Genomic DNA, 22,486 nt, shown 5'->3' on the forward strand with positions numbered 1-22,486 from the left:
GTGACAGGATTTAAAGAATATAATAGTTCCATACGATATCATCTAACTGGCGAAACGTTTGCGCAAACGACCTTGACACACCTCGGCGAACAAATATTTCAATGATGTAAGATGAATGCTTACGTAGCGTGAGCTTATGCCAATGTATCATGCTCGCTGACTCGCTACTAGGCTCCCGTTAATGGATTGTCATTATGTTCAGGTGTTTAATTGAAGCTAAGAGAAAAACGCGCTATATATTCAGTTCCACATACAAACATACAAAACACAATTGTTTGTAAAAAAAAATGGATGTTTATTACTATTCCACGCAAAACCAGCTGATTGGAACGACATGAAATTTGGTAGAGGTTAACTGTTAACTGGATTACCACAGACTATTTTACCCGGTTACCAAGCAAGAGTTTGGGTTTCAGCTAGTGTCTAAACACTTTTGAAACGTGAACTTCTGTTTTTTCGGTCTGTACACTGTTCGTGATACATTTATTGTAGTCTCCTTTATGCTGTAGGCTGATTTTACAGGCACGCTGACCGTCGGTGCTGTCAGCCGAAACGTACGGACCTCTATGACGCGTTTCAGCGTGTGCGATATACCTACAGCGGTTCATGCCTTTCGGCTAAGCACCGACTGTCACGGTCACCATGCGGTAAGCGTGACACTAAAACTATCTTTACGATACATTTGAAAAGTACAAATTAACATATTTCCTTAAAAATGATAGGACGTAACAATTAAGAAGTGTCGCTATTATAACGAGAAGACAAGTAATTAGGTTGTGTAATTCGGGGAAAGCTTGATCGTACGACACGGTAATTAATCTAAAATATATCCGCAAACATACTATTGGTGTATTTGATGTCATGGATCATTTAGCCGTGTACGTTTACAAGTTGAAGACTTGTGCTCGTGACAGGGCTGGCAAGGTGTGTTGTAAGTCGTTAAATAATCTATGCTAATATTATAAAGCTGAAGCTGAAGTTTATTTGTTTGTTTGAACGCCCTAATCTCAGGAACTACTGGTGCGATTTGAAAAATTATTTCAGTGTTAGACAGCCCATTTATTGAGGAAGGCTATAGGCTATATATGTACCGCGAGCGAAGCCGCAGCGAATCGCTAGTATTCTTATAACTCAGCCCTTCTATTTTCCTTCAACGCTTAACGCCAAGCAAAAAGTCCACATGTAAATAACAACACATGCACATACGGTAAAATCATTATGTTCAATGCCTTCCACACACTAATCCCACATTCTCAGGTTATATAAGTTGACCTACACGCTGTAACGATCCACTCCAGTACATACACGCGAATAAAAGTCTAAAGAAAATTTTTGCTATTTCGCATTTAATAAGTTAATGGTCGCCTACCGGTCCGACCCGCTGTGTGATTATTGCGATAATTCTACATTGAATATATTATTTCTATATCAACCGTTTCTATTTCACTTTTATAGTTTACTAGCTGCGCTCCGCGGTTTCACCCGCGTAAGTCCGTATCCCGTAGGAATATCGGGATAAAAAGTTGCTTACATGTTATTTCAGGTGTCCATCTATCTACGTATTATATTTCATTGCAACCGGTTCAGTAGTTTTTGCGTGAAAGAGCAACAAACACACACACAACATTACAAACTTTCGCATTTATAATATTAGTAGGATTTATTTATTACAACTCCTAATTATTCGGTCCATTATAGATATTTTAATAGATGAATTAAACGAGATATTATATTAAATAACCGAAAAGAGGAGTGGTGAATACGAATATTAAAAAGAATATTATGATAAACAATTAAATCAATCAACAAAACACACTAGCATACATTTGACAAACAGACGCTTCCCGGACCTTTATTTTATGATAATCGATGAATTAAGAACTCCGGCAGACCACTACTAAGTAATTGTTAATACCTTAAGTGATAAAAAAAGTTAAGTTAATTTTAATGAATTTAATTTTTTTTATCACGAGGCGGGATTCGAACCCGTGTCTTTCTGCCAAACCGTAGAAAACGCCTCGTGATCAAATTTAATCTAATCTTTAAAATCTCATTTACAAAGCACTTCAATGCTATGAATCTAAAATTTAAATTTAATATTAAGATATCAAATGTGTTCGATTTTATATGAGTACAATACAATTATGTACAATATAGAATTTTATAAAACTCTGTAGCAGATTTTAATAACGGTTCTTTAACTATACTATTTGCACCCCACCACACCCTATTCTAGCTACGTCGGATTAAATAATTAAATGAATAAAAATAAATGGCATCACAAATCCGATGGCCTTTAAATGCCCTACTTGATTAAACTCAATTATAAAGCAGAAGTACAGACACTTTACAAGCTAAGACTTTTAAAAGTACATTTATTATTTTGTTGTTTTATAGCATTGAAATGCTTGATAAATAAGAATTTAGTAAAGAATGGAAACATAAGATCACGAGGCGGGATTCGAACCCGTATAATTTTGCCAAACCGCAGCGTGGAGTCGAAGGAATTCGATTGCTGAGGCGGGATCACGGGTGGCCGAGAGGCGAGGCGTTGCTACGGTTTGGCAAAAGACGCGGCATCCAATTCCGCCTCGTGATCAAATTCTTTCAATATGTTATCTAAATTCTTTTTTATGTTTGTTATTATGCCTTACTTTCTATTTACTAAACTTATTACTTATAAGAGTCCGTGAAAAAAAAATCGATTCATTTTTCAGACTGTTTACTTCGAAATAAGCCTATTTTCGTTAACGACATTTTAATGAACGTAAACATTATATATATATACACTATACAAACTACGTTTCTTCGACACTACCCCACATAAGCCTGTGAAAGCGTAGGAGTAATCAGTCAAAATGTGGCTGCGTGGGATTAGTTTGGAGGGCTGATATTTCAGAGCATGCATTGACCCAGTTGCGTCAGGATTGGAGCGATGCGGGCCAAAGCCGCCCTTTGTTATAAAGGCCTACTTAGCTCATAAAGAGGAGGCCTTGAGACCTAGCACATAGGCGGCTTTGTGAGGCCCACGAGTGGAAAACACTTTTAGCAAAATTCACAATATGCTGTATCGTTTTTCGTATCAGCGATAATGACTACTCTTCGTGAGTGACTTTAAGAAGACATAAGAAGAGTGGGTATTTTTTTTTAAATGGCGCCGCTGTCGATCCTCTAATCGCTGTTCTAATTATTCGTTTGATTACATCTGACCTTATTTCTATACTGAACTGCGTTGCGTTGTTTTTAAAAAAGGCTATCAATAGAAATTTATTTTTATCGCATTTAATCGCTAAGGGTCAGAATATGAGTTCAATTCTTGAAACTGCAATTATTCCAGTCTCATTGTGACATAAATCTAAATTCTTTGTCCGATGTGAAAAAAACAAATCGTTGGTACGTAGTTCGCATAGACTATATAAATAACACTGGTGTATTATTTATATAGCCTATGCGAACGATACTTAAAATAAATAAGAAAAACTAAACAATTATAATAACAGCCAAACGTCGATCCGTCTTAAGAATTCAGTCCGAATATAAAATTAAGAATAGCAATACAATAATGCCACGGAACGAAATGGAATCAAACTCATCTTCATAAATATCAAATTTAACATCGGAGCATTTTATACGCCACTTCTCGAGGAGGATATTGGCGTCTGTATATTGCAATCTATCAGGCGGCATCTTCGATCACAGCCGGTGTATTTGCCAGACGAGCGTTCCGAGTCGCAGAATTTATCGGGAATCACGACGAATCTTATTACACACACACACACACACACACACATCCCGCCGTATAAAATACGAGTGACAAAAGTTTTAAACGTTGCCCGCAGAAAGTTGAGCGCGACGGAATTGGGTGGAGGCGAAAGTGTGTTTAAAGGTCATTATTGCCGGTGGTATTACAGATTAAATATGAAAGGGTATTATGAGCTTTCAGTACACCTACGTTTTATCACATATGCAAATTTGTTTTATCGTTGTCTATAGGGTTATAATCTTTAACGCTGTTTACAAGAAGAAGGAATATTTACCTCCCCTTTTATAAATAAGAGATGTTTATTGCCGTTAAATATTATTATATGAAAGACAATCAAAGAACCTTACCTGGATAAAAATCATGTGACTTGGACATCTTGACGCGCGCCCCAGTGTCCTTCTGCAGCTGGGCGATCGTCTCCCCACCCTTGCCGATGATCGCGCCGGCCACCATGGACGGCACGAGCACCTTGAAGTGGTAGGTCGGCTCCACGGCTGGCAAAGAAACCACACTTAGATCGTGCCCTTCAATCTGGAAGTACTGTGTTGTCAAGCCAAGCACGATGCGATCGAATTGAATTTTGATGCGATGTTATGCGGGAGCCTTTTGTGAAATATGTCGCAAAATTTCACTGTTTCACCCAATACATATTATTATTAGGACACAGTTAATATTTCGAATGACGGGAGAAGAATGCGGATACATTATTAGTTTCAAACTGATGTTTGAAGTTTATTCTGCTCCAGATTTATTAATGCAAATATTATTGTTGAAACAAATTTTGAACATGCTTCACGTATGACCCCTTTTAAAATGAACAATGCCAATAGTAAAGTCGGTGAGCTTGAAGACACAGTAGTTCCGTGAAATGATAGAAAAGTAATGTTTGTGATATTTAAATAATCTTTCAGTAGTGATATAGAAGCGACTCATACAAATTGATTAAGAGATTAAATATTTTATGTAAGTGTAGCGCTGGTTATGTCTGCACCACACCTAATTGATGCAGGTCATAGTGCTTATGATGAACTACCTCAATTATAAATGTTAAATTGACAGCCTTTTAAATGATTTAAATTAAGTCTCGTTCAAGAATTAGGCTAATGAAGATTGAGCTATTATTACACTTGCCTATTGACGCTATGAGATAGAACGGTGAATAGATAGAAACTTTGATCTAATACCATTTACAATCGAAGTCGATATAAAAATAAAAGCCGAATACAAAATGATACATAACAATATTAAATCTACTTGAGTACTTGACGTGAAACCACATAAAGCTAACACAGTACAGACCAGACTACCACGAGACGACGATCTAGGTGACGATGCATATATACATATACCATGCATATTTTAAGTAGCTAAATCTACACAACAGCGACTAGACGATATAAAGGGTGATTTATGAAGTGAATCGAGAACAAAGCTGACAGAAGTAACACATGAACAATACACGACGCCGAACAATAAACAGCCTTCGGATATAACCAAGTTAAAAGCCTTCATTTGATCATTCAAATTCTAATGATTGCAAAAAGACCTATGATTGCAAAAATGTTTAATTAAAGCTTTCTTTACAAATATGTGGTTGAGATAGGTTATATATAGCTCGAACGCAGTGGTTTATAATAAACAAATCTTTAAGTGTATATGTCAGATTGTTGTTACAATCAGGAACGATATCGACAAAATAAACACGGAAAAGTTTCAGTCAATACATCCTAACACTCCTCCCGTGCCCGATAGGAAAAACAGAAGAAAGTGATTGGATTTGCTATTTGAATACAAACAGGTTTGTTCAAATATATGAGTGTTTACGCAATGCAGACGGGGCCGATAGCGCCGCGTGTTCATTTACGTGCCATGTTCTTCGAACGATATTCAATATTATTGAGTGAAACGCTTGTATCTTGGAAGGCTTTGAACGAGCTACATTTTGAGAAAAATATATGTAGCTATCGGTACGGCTGAGTCAGCTCAAAAGCTTAAGGTTTTAAAGATAAAAACGAATAGCGCTTTGCACTTAACGGCGCAAGAAACTCTTTACTGCTTCGAAATAAGTTTCTGTAGCTGAGCAGTTAACATCGTGAAAGGTTCATTTAGAAGTTTCACGTTTTGAAAGAAATATAGTTTCAAACTTTGATATATTTTGTAGGTATATCGTGTCTTCTGATTTCATTTACAAACCTATAATGATTCTGTGTCCATGATAGTCTTACTACAAACGCAAATTAATTTGTTAAAGTTCTGCGATGAATCAAACAATAGCCTCGTTTATACCATTGTTAAAGTCATCTATGCGCCACATACGTCAATAACCAGCGACGTCTTCCCTCTCGCGTAATCAGAACAGTCCGCAACAGAAGCGAAGCTATTGACCCAATAAGTAATTTAATGTAACAATGATCGCCCACGTTCCTCCATCAAGTGGCGGCCCACGGCGGTGACCTCGATACAAACGGAGCACCTGCTATCACGCAATACATGATAATTGGGGAGGAGTTTATCACCCTTTTATCGACTAAACAGAAGTTTTTACGAGTGGCGCGAAAGGCGGTTCCGCCCGTCCTTTTTTATTTGATACCATTTATTGTAGATAACGATATTAACCGACGAATTACCTAATGATAAACTGCGATAATTTTCGTACACGTAAAGAGATAACGCGCCGCTGATGTAACATTCTATCGTGATTCCTATAGCGAATGAGGGAAACCGGCACATAACGTTTCTGCAATGTTTTTGACATTTAATTATACAAATAGCCCGACTTATCGTTGTGTACTTATAAGCCCCACGTTTAGACCACCAATCAGTGAAATGTCTATCATTTATATGATGCATAAGGAACTCTACCACAATACATGAAGCAGCTGAATCTTAACACAGATCATAAAGTTTCAAATGCATTTCCAATTAATAAAGAGAAACTCATCTCACAGTAACGTAAGTCTAATATAGGACAATGAGAAATGAACAGCAAACCGCAGCGGTCCCCACGACCCCGTTGTTAAGGGACTTCACCTATATGCGGTTGGGGGTTAGCTCTCGAGATAAATGCTCTGTTTCATGTAGGAGACTCATACGTAGGCATTGAAGTAAATTGTTGAAGCTTTTGTGATAATTAGTTTTGAAGTGAACCGTAGAGATTGAAAAAAAGAGCAAAAGTCACATATTTTACATCATTAAGTTTTTGTGGCAACATTGTATCGCTTATGGAAATCATTAAAACATTCTAAAAATGTTATAAACATTAATTATTTTAGAAATTAATAATTGTTTACGGCTTTAAAACGCGATTTTTCCATTACATTATTTATCCCTTACGGGAGACTCAGACCACGTTCGCTGTAAGGTGCTTGAAACGTCGGGATAAATAATAATCATGAATATATCTCGTTTAAAATCCGTTAAAGTCTTTGATTTCTTCAAGAAAATACACATTATTTTTAATCCAAAAAAGTGCATACAACGCTCATGTACAATACTACACCGATCCAAATATCAATAGCAAGAATGTTCCTACCAAATCTGGCATTTCAATCTTAGAAAGTCCAACGAATGCGAATTATTAACAAAGACCACCCAATCACTGAAAGTTGTCAATTATCGCAGTCCACTGCAATACACAATGCAATACAATCATCACTTTGGATTCAATCAATATCACTAATATTATGCGCTAGACAGTAGATGTACCCAGCATGACATTAAATATTTCCAGCCTTTCAAATCAACACACAATGTACAATTAATATAGGCAAATGTCATCCCAAAGCCCCGCACTAATTACCAACCCTTTCACGTTACGTTAGAGCCTGTGAATGGGGCACCCAAAATACAGCTTCGTCATCATTGGCAATTTGGCTTAATGGAAAAGTTACCTATTATATTACCTACGATATGTGGATCACATAAGAATCTTGCTCAGATATAGAACTAGCAAAGAAAGCATCTAGAGAGCGATATTTTCAAATTCAATTCCATTCAAGTACCCGGGATTTCGTAGAACAAATCCGTCTCTAGACTTCCGACCGACAGGAACTAAGCACAGTTCCGAAGATTCACCGCCGTGTCAATAGTTCCAGTGTCGTAACACTGCACTAGTGTAGTGTTGTGTAACACTAAGCGTACACGTGTTCGTACACGTCCAATCAATACAGCTGCATAATGTATTCAAGTTCGACGGGATTACAGATTGGCCGATAAATACGTAGTTGGTCGTTTACAGGATGTCGCTGGGGCAACTATCATTTCCTTTATGTATGCACAATGTATCATTTCTTTGCATACTCATGAATTTAAAGCTTTCTTTGTTTAACTAACGATCCATATGAACAACCATATCTATTCAGATGATTGAAATCGAGAGTTAAAAAAAATTGTATCAAATTTATTGTTAGATAATTTCTATCTTTATTAGATAATCTAATTTGAAGCATTACTACTCGTATACTAAAGAGCGAGGGTTTAAGTTAATATAATTTTAAATGCAAACGACATTTAATTTTATTGTATGTGGGGGACGAGCATACTTCGGCACGATAGATACTACACTCCCACAGAAGAGAGATATAAAATAGTAGCTTGTAAATGCTACCGGTGTTTCGTATGATGAGTAGAGGAAGTCCATATACTTTCCTTACTCTCCCAAACGAATCCCCCATTCCCGCAGTGGTAGTACCTCCGCAAATGACAGTTCCTTTGACCCTAAGTTGCACTATATAAAAACTATAACAACCATAGGCTAAAGTTACGAAAATAACAACTGCAGATAAGGTCTTTACTTGTACATTGCTCACTCGTCCTCCATTCAGTCGCCACCGGAGACGGTTCTCTTGAATCAAATACAATGAACTCTGAGGCTCTATTATGTTTATATCTGACGTCCCATTTACAATTTGCTCCGTTAAATAATATATTTTGGCAAATCTCCCGACGTTCGCAGCTATTACGTGTCAGGCGTCGAGAAATCTTGTAATCTCAACGTATAAATATATTTGAAACATAATAAATTTGAGATTTATCCGAATTCCTAATTCCCATGTTAAAATTATGTTGATTGTCGTCCATAAATAAACAGATTAACAATTTTAAGTTTCACAGAGTGTGTATTTTATTCGTTAATATATAAAAATTGGTGACTACAAAAATAAAACTAGAACAGCAACATCTTTTAGGGTCTTTAATGTAAAAAGGTTTCGATTTCAATTGTAAAGATTATATTATGGAGGAACCATAACATAATCTTTACAAACAGTAACTCAGAATTAAACAGATAGCTTACTTAATATAAAGGGCACTCAATATAACTTACAATTGACATTATAACGACTTCCCATAACTTAATACAGAATTACGTACACATGGAAGGAAAAACTAAGTCAAATATTTATGAGTCTTAAATCTCGAGAAAAGGGAGGAATTCAGTTAACTTGAAGATACGAGAAGTGGTGTAAACTAAATTGTGCTGCTCATAAAGTTTTCCAACTGCACTTCTCTGCTATAAAACTTGAGTAACAGTGTATATGTCGAAGGAAATATAGAGTTAGAGTTAGAATTGTCCAACTATTACAATACGGCAGTTTGCTCGACCTACATTTTCTTCTCAGCCCTGGTACATCTACCGAGAGACCTCTGCTTACAAGCGGTTTTGCTGCGGACCACTTAACATTGGAAATAGTGAAATTCAATGTGGAAAAAGGACAGAGTTATATACATCGCCTAGCGCCGTCATTTTCCCACACTGGAATTAGTACTACTTTAAAACGACATGTTAACCTCCCCTAACGGCCCATATACTTCCTTTGGGTGCTCTGTCATAAAATGCAGAAATGTTTATGCATGTGATGCAAAATAACATTTTTTGGCCGAAAAAGATGCGCAATTGCCATCGTTTTAATTTCTCACAATCAGCCACGCCAGTCTGTAGGGCAAAAGGCAAGGTTTTAAAACTATCCAATTAGCGAAGCACTTGAATTTATCGCGTAGGAAAAACTCGGAGATCAGATTAATTAATTCCGAGCTCAACAAATTGTTCCGATAACGATAAGATAAATTTAATTATTATGTGAGACTATTTGTTTTGCGGTTGTTAAAGTAGACCTTGAAGCGATCAACATCGACTGTTACCAAGCTACTTGCAGAAGTTACTACGCGTAACCTCTCGTTCACAAGTGATGGAACTGCTAGGGCTCTATAGGCTATTAAACAATATATTCCATAATAGCATCTATAATGAAATTATGAAAAGAAAAGATGTGTATGTAAGTATGTTTGTGATGTTTTCACACAGAAACTGCTAGAGCGATTTCAAAATTCTTTCACCAATAGAAAGCTGCAACATTTCTTGAGTGACGTAGGCTATTTATGTACCATGAGCGAAGCCGGGGCGAACAGCCAGTTCATTCATAAATCAAAACAATAATTAGCACAATTACAACACGGAGGTTACTTTATCTCGTCTGAATTTCATATCTAATCTGAATTGTTTGTACTAAAAATCAACCAGCAAAATACTCGTGCACAGTGGATAGCACAGACCTACTTAATATTTAAAAAACAGACGTGAACAATACATTTATTAGCGTGAAAGCAAAAGCGCGCAAAACCTTTACACAACTCGACGGGGCAACATGAACGCTTTTTGCCATCAGATGATAAATGTCGCGAAAGCATTCGCAGCGAAACAAAACACGAGAGAGCAAACACAGCGGTAATGAGACTAAAACAACGCGCGGCATGTTAGCGCAGCGACAAAGACCTGGGAGCCCTTTGTGGTCTGAATGCGGCTCCGGGACGAGCCCTCGAGCCGCCAGCATTCTTCCTTTGCCTTTATTCACACTCAAAACGATTCCAGAGCTTCTCGATGCCGCTATTATTTATGAATCGATCTTTTATATTTGTTCCGAGGGCAACAGCAAAGATGTTTCTCTGCGGGCTTGTTTTAAGCGAATATTGAAAAAAGAAGTTATTGGCAAATAGAATTCTTTGATCCCCGATCGGGTGTTCAGTGAAATTTTTATACAATAACGCAAAGGTTTTTGTTCGGGACTGTCTGAACGATATTTCACGCGTATTGATCCCCCGCGTTTTGTTCCGAGCCGCCACACAATACCTTATCGTGGAAATGGTGAAGACAAAATCTTGTATTAAAAGCAACACGCTATTTTTGAAAATATTATAAGTTTACAAGCAGCAACAAAAAAACCCTATCACAATAACATTAAAAGCTGTAAGTACTATAAGAACTAAAGAACACAGCACACCCATTTAGTATTCCCTAAAACATCCACAACCCTACATCACGACCAATTTATCAACGTCGAATTGTCCCCGTCCCAAGTGAGACACGCTTGGAGATATCCTCCAATCCACAAACATGGTTGGTAGCAGTAATAGAGTATTTCTAAATATTTTATAAGCCACTAATGCTCCACATGCGCCATTGAAAATCTGGTCCACATTGCGACCGCCGCACTGCGCTCTCCCAAATCCCACGACACTTCTATGCGACTTTGCAATTAAAAACTATTCATTCCGCGTATAGGCTAGCTATTTCATTTCAGCGGTGAAATAGGTCGCATATTGGATGCCTATACGTTTGCGACCGTGAATTTGAAAAGTGCAAAAAAATAAATGGTACATTTTTGGCCTTAGATTGGCCAACTATAAATATGAAAATATAATGTGTGTGTTTGACGTTTAATCGCCTTTGCTTGAACTGGTTGTAATAAATTTTATGATTCTCTCACAGCTTGAAATCCTGTCTAAAGATCCAATAATTTTTCTAACTTAAAATATTCCATGAAACCGTCTTTCAAAAACAACCCCGCCGATTTCACATTTCCATTTTATTCTAAACGGTTTTCTGTCAATATTCATTCGTCAATCAGTCACTCCAACAAAGGAGCACTAAAATATATCAAACGATCGATCAACACCCGCTAAGTTGTCCCGACAAAACGATTCTATCCAAGAACAAAAGTTTGTCAACAACTGGAAATGAAATCTGCGGTTGCTAAGGAGAAATCCCCTGATAAATAGGGATAAAATATCTCTACAATAAATCACTGAATACGACACGTGGTCCCTTTCTTTATCTTTCTGCAAATAAATTTGCTCTTTTTAGAATATCGTACGAACCGGATAATTTTCTACTTTCCTTTGAGTTCTATTCAAGACCTAGAGTATCTCAGCGGATTCTGGTGGCTGTAAAAAATATAACGTTATAACGGGTTTAAAATGGATTTACGCGCAAGTTCTATTACGTTATATAATCAAAATAAAACTCGTGTTAAATGAAAACACAAGTTGAATATAAAATATTTATGATAAACGACGAGCCTTGAGCGTCGATTCATAAAACAAGCTTTTCAATACAAATAATAAAATGTAATTTCCAGGATTCCTTTGATCCAAATAATATTATATTTGTTTATTTCGATTTTATCACAAACGTCCTTTGTTTGTTGAAGTTGGTGCTATGCGAAGTTGGTGTTTGATTCCTATTCAGTCAAAGCAATACTGGTGTACGAACGCTGCGAATTTCAAAAGCAATAGCGTCACAAACAGTAGTGAAGCATTCGTTCGACAAATTGCATTTGTCCATTAATAATTGGCAGCCAGTTTATTCTGCGACATATCTGTCGAAATGTCAGCGGAATCAAAACGCACGAATCGTCAGAATATAACGTATTATTTATATAGAACATATTGCATTTCGAGGGTATTACTATCTAGCATAGAAATAATCTTGCTCAATAAGTTTTCGTGTATATTTTATTACGCTACAGCATAAGCGCGGGTAGAGAAGGAATTCTTTGAACAGAACAGAACAGTTCAACCGCATTATGCTTTAAAATAATAGGTATGACAACGTGAAAGTTTGATATTAATCGCTAGCTGCTACCTAAGCGCTGGCCTGCCAGGTACGGTTGTCGCATTGCAGCGATCCCCGCTGGCAAATTTCGGCCAAATACATCACGTCCTTGCCAAGAAACTAATGATAAGACTCGTTCGCTCAAAAATATTGATAATATCGGGGCGTGTGCCAGAACTTACACGTGCTACTTATTTGTTTACGCTCCGGCTATGTAGAAACCATATTTTTAATCCGTTCGTACTGCAAACGCAAACGGTACGGTGACGTCAGCACTTCGAGTTTAGCGGGCGTAATCGCAACAACTTCTCTAAATTTTTGCCAAACCGCTATCGAATTAAAATGTAGGTCAGCTTTGAGTTGAAAATATAATGGTACTCGACTATCGACTCGAATATTTTAAAGCCATAATGTGAATGACATAATGCTTGGGTGCTTAACATATTTCAAGAAAAATTTTACCATTACGTATTCACATATTTAGGCGTTCATAAGAGGTTTTTAAGGCTGAAGATGATATCGCTGTTGGAGGTTGTATACCAATTGATGGACATTATTCGTCTTAACTCAATGGCTTACGCAAACCTTACATAGCGTCGGATCAAAAATATCTTTATAAATCCTACATGTACATAATGACTCACCGCTGACTAAGAGCATTTTAAGAACACATACAAGACGCACAAGTCGATGAAGAGACAAATCAGTAGAAACACAAACGTTTACTCGTCAACTGCTGCGGTATGACACTGTAGCTGACTGCCACTGTTGCGGTTTGGCCCTCTGTACTCCGGACCGTGCAGATATGCACGTTCGTGGGAATAATTTATCGACTGTAAGTCAATACGCTTCGAAAACACCGCACACGTGTCGTCGGACATCCATCTTGTTCCTTGTTAAGAATACGTATACGTACGTCATATTATATTAGCGATGATCCTGACTACCACTAGCAGGTTTTACCAACCAGTATATACCAATGCCAGAAACAGAACAGAACACGGACATATGTATAAATGTTTTTATTCACACAGCGCGAGCTCTGCTTCGTTTGGGACTGTGGGACGTCAGGTAAACCATCAAGAATTCTTCAGTTATTTAATACAACTTACCAAATTACAGGGCACGTCTAATTAAACAAAGGGTAGATAGATATAACAAGATCCTTGCCTTAAATTAGGACACGGGTTAATTAAATAGAAGCTGCTTTATTGTTCTCTTATAACGGTGCTCCCGAAAATTTTAAGCTAAATAATTCATTGATGCTCCTAAATCAAGATTGTCTAACAGGCATCACGCTTTAATTAGCCACCGGCTTGTTCAATTTATTTTTCAACCGACTTTGAAAAAAAAGGAGGGGGTTATCAAGTCGACTGTATTTTTTTCTATGTGTTTGTTCCTAATATTATAAATGCGAAAGTCTGTAAATATATGTGTGTGTTTGTTGCTATTTCACGCAATAACTACTGACCCGATTGCAATGAAATTTCGTACGTAGACAGCTGGACAACTGGAATAACATATAGGCAACTTTTCACCCCGATATTCCTACGGGATACGGACTTACGCGAGTGAAGCCACGGGGCGCAGCTAGTTTGATATAGATCTGATATATTCATTTATATTCATTAGCAAATTCATTTCAATGAAGTTTAAACTTTACAAAATGAATGAATAGTGTTACGGAATTAAAAGTAACTTGATCGTCATCGAAACGATCTACCCGTCTGACTCACACGATCATATTGTGGAATTGTTTTCATGGTCATCATCAATAACATGATTTTGCACAGTTCACTCTTTCTTCCTCTCCCCCCCCCCTCCCTCTCTCCCTGAATCAGTTCGTTCCACACCAAATGAATTTAAAAAAAACAGTGTTCAATAATTAAGTCCTTGTTAAAATAACAAAAGGCGGGAAATGAAAGAAAAACACCCATCAGGTGCGGCTTCCAGAATATTCGACGGGCGACACGAAGAGGTTCGAAAAAACGCGGTCTCCGCACCGAACCGATATTATTCTTGTCGGTCGGATCGCTGGCATATCGGCAAGAGGGACCTCAAATAACATTAGGCAAATAACAATCCATATTTATTAGGAGCTCGACCTTACACACATCACCAATTGTTCACGTAGGATATTGTTAAATCGGCTAAAGATAATATCCAATACTAGCGGTCCGCCCCGGCTTCGCCCGTGGTACATGTATAGCCTATAGCCTTCCTCAATAAATGGGCTATCTAACACTGAAAGAATTTTTCAAAACGGACCAGTAGTTACCGAGATTAGTGCGTTCAAACTAACAAACAAACTCTTCAGCTTGGGCTAACGCTGAAACCGAATCCAAAAGTTTCACAAAAATCACGCTCTATTTAAAACAATTTTAGAGTTAATAATCTCATCTTTAGTCATTGTCTATTTACTTATTCGTTCTTCGTTATAGTGATTCAAACTCTGACATAAAAAAAAAATGGTTGCCTGTAAAGGTTTTACGGGCGAAGATTTTACGTGACAACGTCTTTTTCTCGGTAGAATATTTATTGATATGAATATTATTAAATTGCACAATAGGAACAAGGAATTGAATGAAAATAAGAATTGCACAAATTTGAACTATAGAAAATATATTTTGTTTACTAAAAGGACAGAGACAGAGACACAAGCACGCGCCGATTCAATGCGACTAATTCTCTAGTGCTGCGCGCGCGGCGGACCGATCATAGTTCGGTGACTCATCGTAACGTTACCGGGCGTTACACTTTTTCATAAGTGACTCCGAGCCGCAACCTAATTTAAGACGTTGTCACGTCAAAACGATATGAAATAAATAGCGTTTATGAACCATAACGTTATTATCATTATAAGCTGTGAAATTTCTGTCTATGAAGGTGTCACGTGCAGCATACTTGAGCCTAATTGCGTGACCATTAACGTCTTTGCAGGTGAAAAAACGTTACGTTAAGTCGCTGTTAATTCCGTCGAAAGATTAATTCATTTTATGCCTGATTCGATTACATCAATTAAAAATGTACTTTAAATGTTTTGTAGCCCATTAACTGTATTGTTATATAATTATTTAGAAAACACTTTATTATTACTGTTAATTATGAGTTTATTTACTAGCTTCGAAACCACTCAATCAATTGGAGAATAATTATTATTTTATTAGAAAAACATGAAGCATTTTTATGTAAGATACATCATTTCTAAATGGATTTAAAAGCTACGTCCTTAATTTTCAAGGTCTATTAAATAGTCTTCAAAGTTAAACCTCTGAAACCGCACGCGGAGTCGTGCTCGATAACTACCTACCTTACAAACCTGATTCAATATGAAAGTCTTTATTATCCAGCTATAAAATTTTCCATGAGCCAGGTGCGTGTCTGCATAGAGGACAACAGAATGGGACGTGGGCATTAATATGTATGGCGCAAACCCTGAATTAAAACATTTTTCCACGAAAATTTTCCACTACACCCGTACCCTATGCATTACCATCGGCACACAGCAGATTTTCCGAATCTCAACTTCAGTTATTTACATGAAATGTCCTGTGTCCGTTCGAGTGGAGAAAACAACAGAGCAATTCTATCATTGAGCTCCCTGCATCCACATAGTCAATAATGTTTCTATGTCCCGATAATATATCAAATCAAAAACTTCATATATCAAGTTTTGCGAGTGCAAGCACGAACGCACATGCATGTATCGGTTATGTATCAATAATGAATCAGTTATTGTTGTACTTGAGCACGCGAACAAATGCAATTTTTCTTTAACCCAAAGCGTATAGGTACGTTACGAATAAAATTGAATTGGGCGATAAACAAGGGCATATCATTACGATTACCCATTTTTACGGGTACACGAGCGCACTGAATTAACTGATAACAATTCGGCTCAAATGCGTTATCTTAGCATGAGGTCACAGTGCTGCGATAATGCAATATTTTTTATGGCACGTGAAGACGTTCTTTCCAGTTTCCTATCAAGATTGGGGTCGGAGCAGCATGTGCTTAATAAGTAGGAACGTCTCTAAATAACATTGTGTATCATTTTTAAACATTAGAGCTAAAACTGCAACTGCGATGCAGTTTAAAACATTGAATAGCTCGCGTACACAATAAGCATCCAAATCTTTGCATCGTAGCAAACAGAGCGCATTTTTGTTTGTTCACATTTACGGTCACATCATTCAGAACGAAGTTATCAGGGTAATGGTTGAGGCAGGCGAGTTAATCGGACCGCATTGCACCATTGTGTGAATTGCTGGCAACTTGACGTGTGCAGCATGAGCCCACGTATCTGGACAGTGTGGAGCTCGGCCGATAGACATGACGTATTTTAATATGATTGTTGATACGGTTGTTATTTAACCTAATTCAGACTCTATTATGTCAGTGAACGGTTATTTACAAAGGAGATATGCTGGAAGAATTCTTAATGTAACAACGATCTTTTCTAATGCACCTTTTTTATGCCAAAGAGATATAAAGTTCCACTGAAAGTCTGAAACTGAAGTCGGGCTACGCTATGAAAAGAAAATACGTGTACGAGATTCGTAAACATATATCATTACAAGTGATATCAATCAATGAAAAAAATTCTTCCAGGGCAAAATTTTTTGAATTAAATAGTAATAGTATCCAAAGAACAAAATAATTATCTTGCACTGCTCCTGTATACTCATTAAATCATACTTAAGTCAAGGACACGTATAGGATTCTTGCTTAGTAAAATCAAACTCGTGAAGACTGCAAAAACAGCAGCCGAAGATTGGTTGGAATTAGACTCTTCTACTTAAGAAAGAAGGCTGTGTATGCTGATGGGAAACTATCAGCACACAGTCGATGCACTCGACACAGCAGACCGCATCCAGAATAAAAGTTGCAAAAAGATACAGTTGCTCAATTCATCAAAGTATACCCTCAGCTCCCTAACGTGGATAACTAAATGGCATTTAACGCATTTCGCATCCCGGGCACGTTCCCGTAATTCAGTCTATTGTGCTATAACTGGGTTCCGAACCCGGCCTAACTTCGTCGCAATCGTAAACTCCATTTGGTGTGTTTAACGCTGACTTTTCACTATTTTTTATCTCGTATTCTTATTGACTCTTTTATTTAAACTTGTTTATGATAAACACAGTCGCATATTCTTAATTACTTGATTGCTTATGACTAAGCCAAGGAAAATTGCAATCATAAATCGTGATCTCTTAATAATGTCTAACAATTATTGCCACGACATTAATCTATACATTTTTAGAACTAATGTTTTTTAAAGGCTAAACTTTAAATTGTCATAAAAACCATTCAACAGCGGCGTATAGCATCATAACACACGTACGAATCAGTCTACGAAAATCTACTGTGTAACACGAATGCCGAATCTAATAGCTCTACCAGGTGGCGAAACCAATCAAAGATAATGATAGCGCCTATAAGAGTAATTTTAACGAAAGCAAAACGTACATAACGCTCGCAAACAGTTGCGCCAAGCAACTTCCAAATACCCGAATACCATTCCGTACCATTACACAATTACTGCAGAATACGCGTGATAAATAACAAAATAAAACTCCATTACCAATTTAGACGAGAAAAAAGTTCAACAAAGGCCTATAACTCGCCTCATTTAGGTTCATTGTTAGGTGATACCATCGCGCATAAATCAAACGATCATGACACCTTTTGATAACTTGAACGCCGCTCTAACTTTTAGCAATTTTCAAAGTGATTTTTCATGTTCAGTTAATGTGTGTGCGTGTGTGTGTGTTAACAGAATGTATGAGTACAAGTAGCGGAACTGAAAAATAGTTTAAATTAACATTGGCTAAGGTACGTGAACAAAATTATAAGTGTTATAAAAACAAAAGAGATTTCTATTTAGATTTGATTCTTATTCAGATAGAAATCTTATACACTTGCCAAATGCACAAAAACTTGCATTTGGCACGTGTATAAGAAGAATGCAAACGAAATAGCCTGCGCCAAAAATATATTTAAGTAATACTATGGTACAAAACGAAATGCAAACTTTCAGAACGCTTCTTAACAAACCAAAAGCATTCAAAATCAAATCATCTAATAAATAACCTATATATTTTTTAACAGCGTTTCGTTCTATTATCTGTAAATTCAAAAACTATTTGATCCTGTTAATGTCTTAGGACAGCCCATTTTCCTATACGGAAAATACGAGCATTACACGAAAGATTGATAAACAATTACCAGCAACTATCACAAGACACAATCAGGAAAAGCCATGGAGACTCGTGTATCGTTGAAGAGCGCTCAATGAGCAAACAATATTATCGATAACGCACGCACGTAATCAGCAACAATTGTGGATGGAATTGCATCAAGTGGTCGCCCGCTGAGCTCGTGTAATCGAGACGGAGTCGTTGAACATCAGAAAATTCCCTTCAATGCCAACGCAATATAACTGACTATAATAGTTGCAGAGTTTCGACGCAATGCTAAATTGCTAATGGGCGAGACGATTTGGGTAGATTGAGGGCTGTTTTTTAGATCTAAACGTAATAAAGCTCGCGTACGTTTCAAAGAATTGAACGTAAAACAATAAATGGTATTTAACTCGAAAGAAACTCTTCATAATCCCGTTGTTGAGTGCTAGTAAAAAAACAATAAACTGTACAGAATGTGTTTAAAGGAACATTGTAATATTATACTAGGAAATTATATGTATCTGGTGAATTTTATTAATGATTTAGTTTAATTTCTCCAGATATACAGTGAGTGATTCGTTATATTTTTATACGATATCCATTTAACAAAATAACAATTTAATAATAACACTTAGCATAATCAATTACCACGCACTGAATATACCTACCTACAACAATAATCATTATCGTCACATTATTTTTCTCATTCGGACATGAAATATCATTACGATATACGTCTTCTCAAAAAACATTTACGTGGCCGACAAAAAAAAAGCCATATAACGTGTTATCATTAAGAATTAATTCGAGCTGATCAAACAGAAGTCGCACAGCTGATAAAAGACGAGTTTATTCAACGCCTCCGAGCATTCAGGAGTGGTGTCCTAAGTCAACAGACGGAACAAGGACTCCGAGGGCTCCGCTATCACCAACGTAAGCAAATGTAGTAGGTATTACATTTGCTTTGCGATCCTGTTAACTTGGATGGTTATGTAAATTGCCTGTTTTGGTGTCCAGAGTTGGCACTGAACGTATGTCCTATACGTTAATATTTACCTTCGCGTATGTTTCATAATAAACGTATTTTCTTTCTTTTTTCTTTATTTCTTACTTAAAGGTATATTATTCTCTATTTATTATTATTATTTTTACTGTATGTGTATGCTCAAATAAATATATACATTACAAAGTTATAGAATACAATAAATTTATCAATATTGAATTCATTTCACGGCAATAGATAATTTACGATTCCATTGTTCAATGCAACACACGAAATGAGCGTGTTAAAATATAAACAAAAAAACTATTCAATCGCTCTTAGAACTTTCAATCGAGATAGTTTTTAAGCCAGAACAGGGAAATATCTAAGACAACTTCTTCGTGTGGGTGAAAATAAAGGGAAAGTATTGAAAATCATTAGAAACTTAGCAAATTACGTATCTATTTAAGTGTAACATATTATTTACTAGGGACACGGTCCTGGCTTCCACCATGGTCCATATATATGGCCATGTATCCAACGGTGAAAGAATTTTTGAAATCCGTGAGGTAGATCCTGAGACTAGCGCGTACAAACAAACAAACTCTTCGACTTCTAATTATGGTCTATATCATTAGTTAGTACATATTTCCCACAATGCAAAAGAGAAAAAAATAAAAACAAATCCGATTTTATACACTAACTCTAAAATATTCTAACGGGGACTTAATAAGGGGATAAGGGACCACTCCACCAGGGATCACAATTTCGTAATAATTTTAACACTTTACCCGACCTTACGCTCAAGTATCGTTTGGGAGTAGAGCGTTACTTAAACTTAAGCCACTGTTAAGTGTTACACAGAACAAAAATTCTCATCACTTCGAACTTAGCAACTTTTAGAAACGTTTTCGATAACTATTAACATTTGGAGCAGAAAATTTCCATCTCATGGCAAATTGGGTCAAGCTCCGACACGACCGTATCAGGTTGCATTTCACGTGGCGAAGATCGGAAGACCCATAACTACATCTGTGCATGCAATGACAGATTCCCTTCATCCAAACATCGCAACTGTGAGATGCAGACGCTTAGATTCTTTCGAGAGACAGATTGAGATACTATGGTATAAAAATACACACGTCCATACAAAATCATACAAAACTGTCAAAAAACACGTCGAACCAGTTCATATATCTACATCTATGAACCCAATATCAAGGCAATATTACGGTATAGGGAAACCTGTCTTCCCCGAAAAAAAAAATGTTTTTTTTTTTATGCAATTTCTTGTCTATACCAATAATTATGGCAATGGCATTAAAGTTCTATATATGTGCAGCGTTTATATACACGTAATCCGCTTAACACATTAGACGGTTACACGGTTGCGTAACAATAGCGCAAAAACGAAAGTGAGCCGTCGCGATTCGAATATTGATGAACTGACATACACGCACACACACACACACACACACACACACACACACATACAAACTCTTTATTCATTCAACTAGACTTCCTATAGAAGCACTTTTGAATCGTCATATTACACAGTTATAACATTTACCACCACACACACACACGCACACACACGCGAACACGAACGCATCCGTCACTTTACCGATTCGCTATTGAAAGTAAAAACATGGACAATCTGTGTTATGATATGTATGTATGCGGTTGGTTACTCCGCAAATGTGGAAGGTTTTTAATGTTATCTGTGGTCACTAAGCAACTGATAATTTTTACTTTTTTTTCGTCTGACGTTCCAAAAAGGAATGACTCAATGGGACTGTATATGTTTTATTTTTTTATAGGGAATTTTATCATCTTATTTATTTATTATGCTTTATTGCACAAACTTAGAAAAAAAAGACGTCTGTGACCATTTTGTAGGGTAAAATTATTGTAATACAGAATATTTAAAATAGGAAGGGGGTTTCTTATACCAAGAACGCAACCCTTTAATTTCGGTATCACGTTCGTTTATAAAAAAAACTAGCGATCCACCCCGGCTTCATTCGTGGTACGTTTTATCTCTCCGTAAGAACAACAACGTTAAAAAAAATTATCCCAATTGGTCGAGCCGATCTCGAGTCACCTAACGCTTAGCAACACACTTGGTGATTAATTTTTTTTTTTCATTATAAAAATAAGATAGAGACGTTATTTCAGTTATAAAATAAAAAAAACGAAGTGAACGGTAAAACAATAGCGTATTTCTACGTACCTAAGTAATATTAAAATAGTTTCATATTTCGCTCTTAGATTGAAATAATAATTTCGAAAAAACACAGTTCGCTTCGGGCGTATTTAAATTAACAAAAGCTTTGTTATCATGAGACAAAGGAATGATACAAGTCGAATACTTTTAATATATTTTTGACGTTACACGCATCCGCCCACTCGCTTTTTCTAACTATATTTTGTTCTGTAATATGGGATATCTACTGTATTGAAAAGATTAACGCAAATTATAAGATTGGATGCGTTTTGAAGTATAAAGCATTTCAAATTCATCTAAATCCGTCTAGCCGATAATGATGGGGAAGTAACAGTATTCATTATGTCAGTTAAAAAATTTATCATCAGGTCTGTATGTGTGACCGGTGTGACAGATGAACAAATACACAACACATTCAAGTTTGTAGGATACGTAAGAG

The 22,486-nt window shown here is 36.7% G+C and overlaps 1 protein-coding gene across 1 annotated transcript in view; it reads right to left on the reverse strand.

The window, feature by feature from the left end:
* The window catches only part of LOC119828759 (RNA-binding protein Nova-2), a 57,863-nt gene that overhangs the window by 24,952 nt on the left and 10,425 nt on the right, over positions 1 to 22,486 (reverse strand). The window contains exon 3 of the mRNA XM_038351003.1: positions 4,111 to 4,257. Within this exon, the coding sequence (XP_038206931.1) occupies positions 4,111 to 4,257 (147 nt within the window). The remainder of the gene's footprint in view (positions 1 to 4,110; positions 4,258 to 22,486) is intronic.

Source organism: Zerene cesonia, chromosome 8 (genome assembly GCF_012273895.1).
Source record: "Zerene cesonia ecotype Mississippi chromosome 8, Zerene_cesonia_1.1, whole genome shotgun sequence".
In the NCBI taxonomy this organism is placed as follows: domain Eukaryota; kingdom Metazoa; phylum Arthropoda; class Insecta; order Lepidoptera; family Pieridae; genus Zerene; species Zerene cesonia.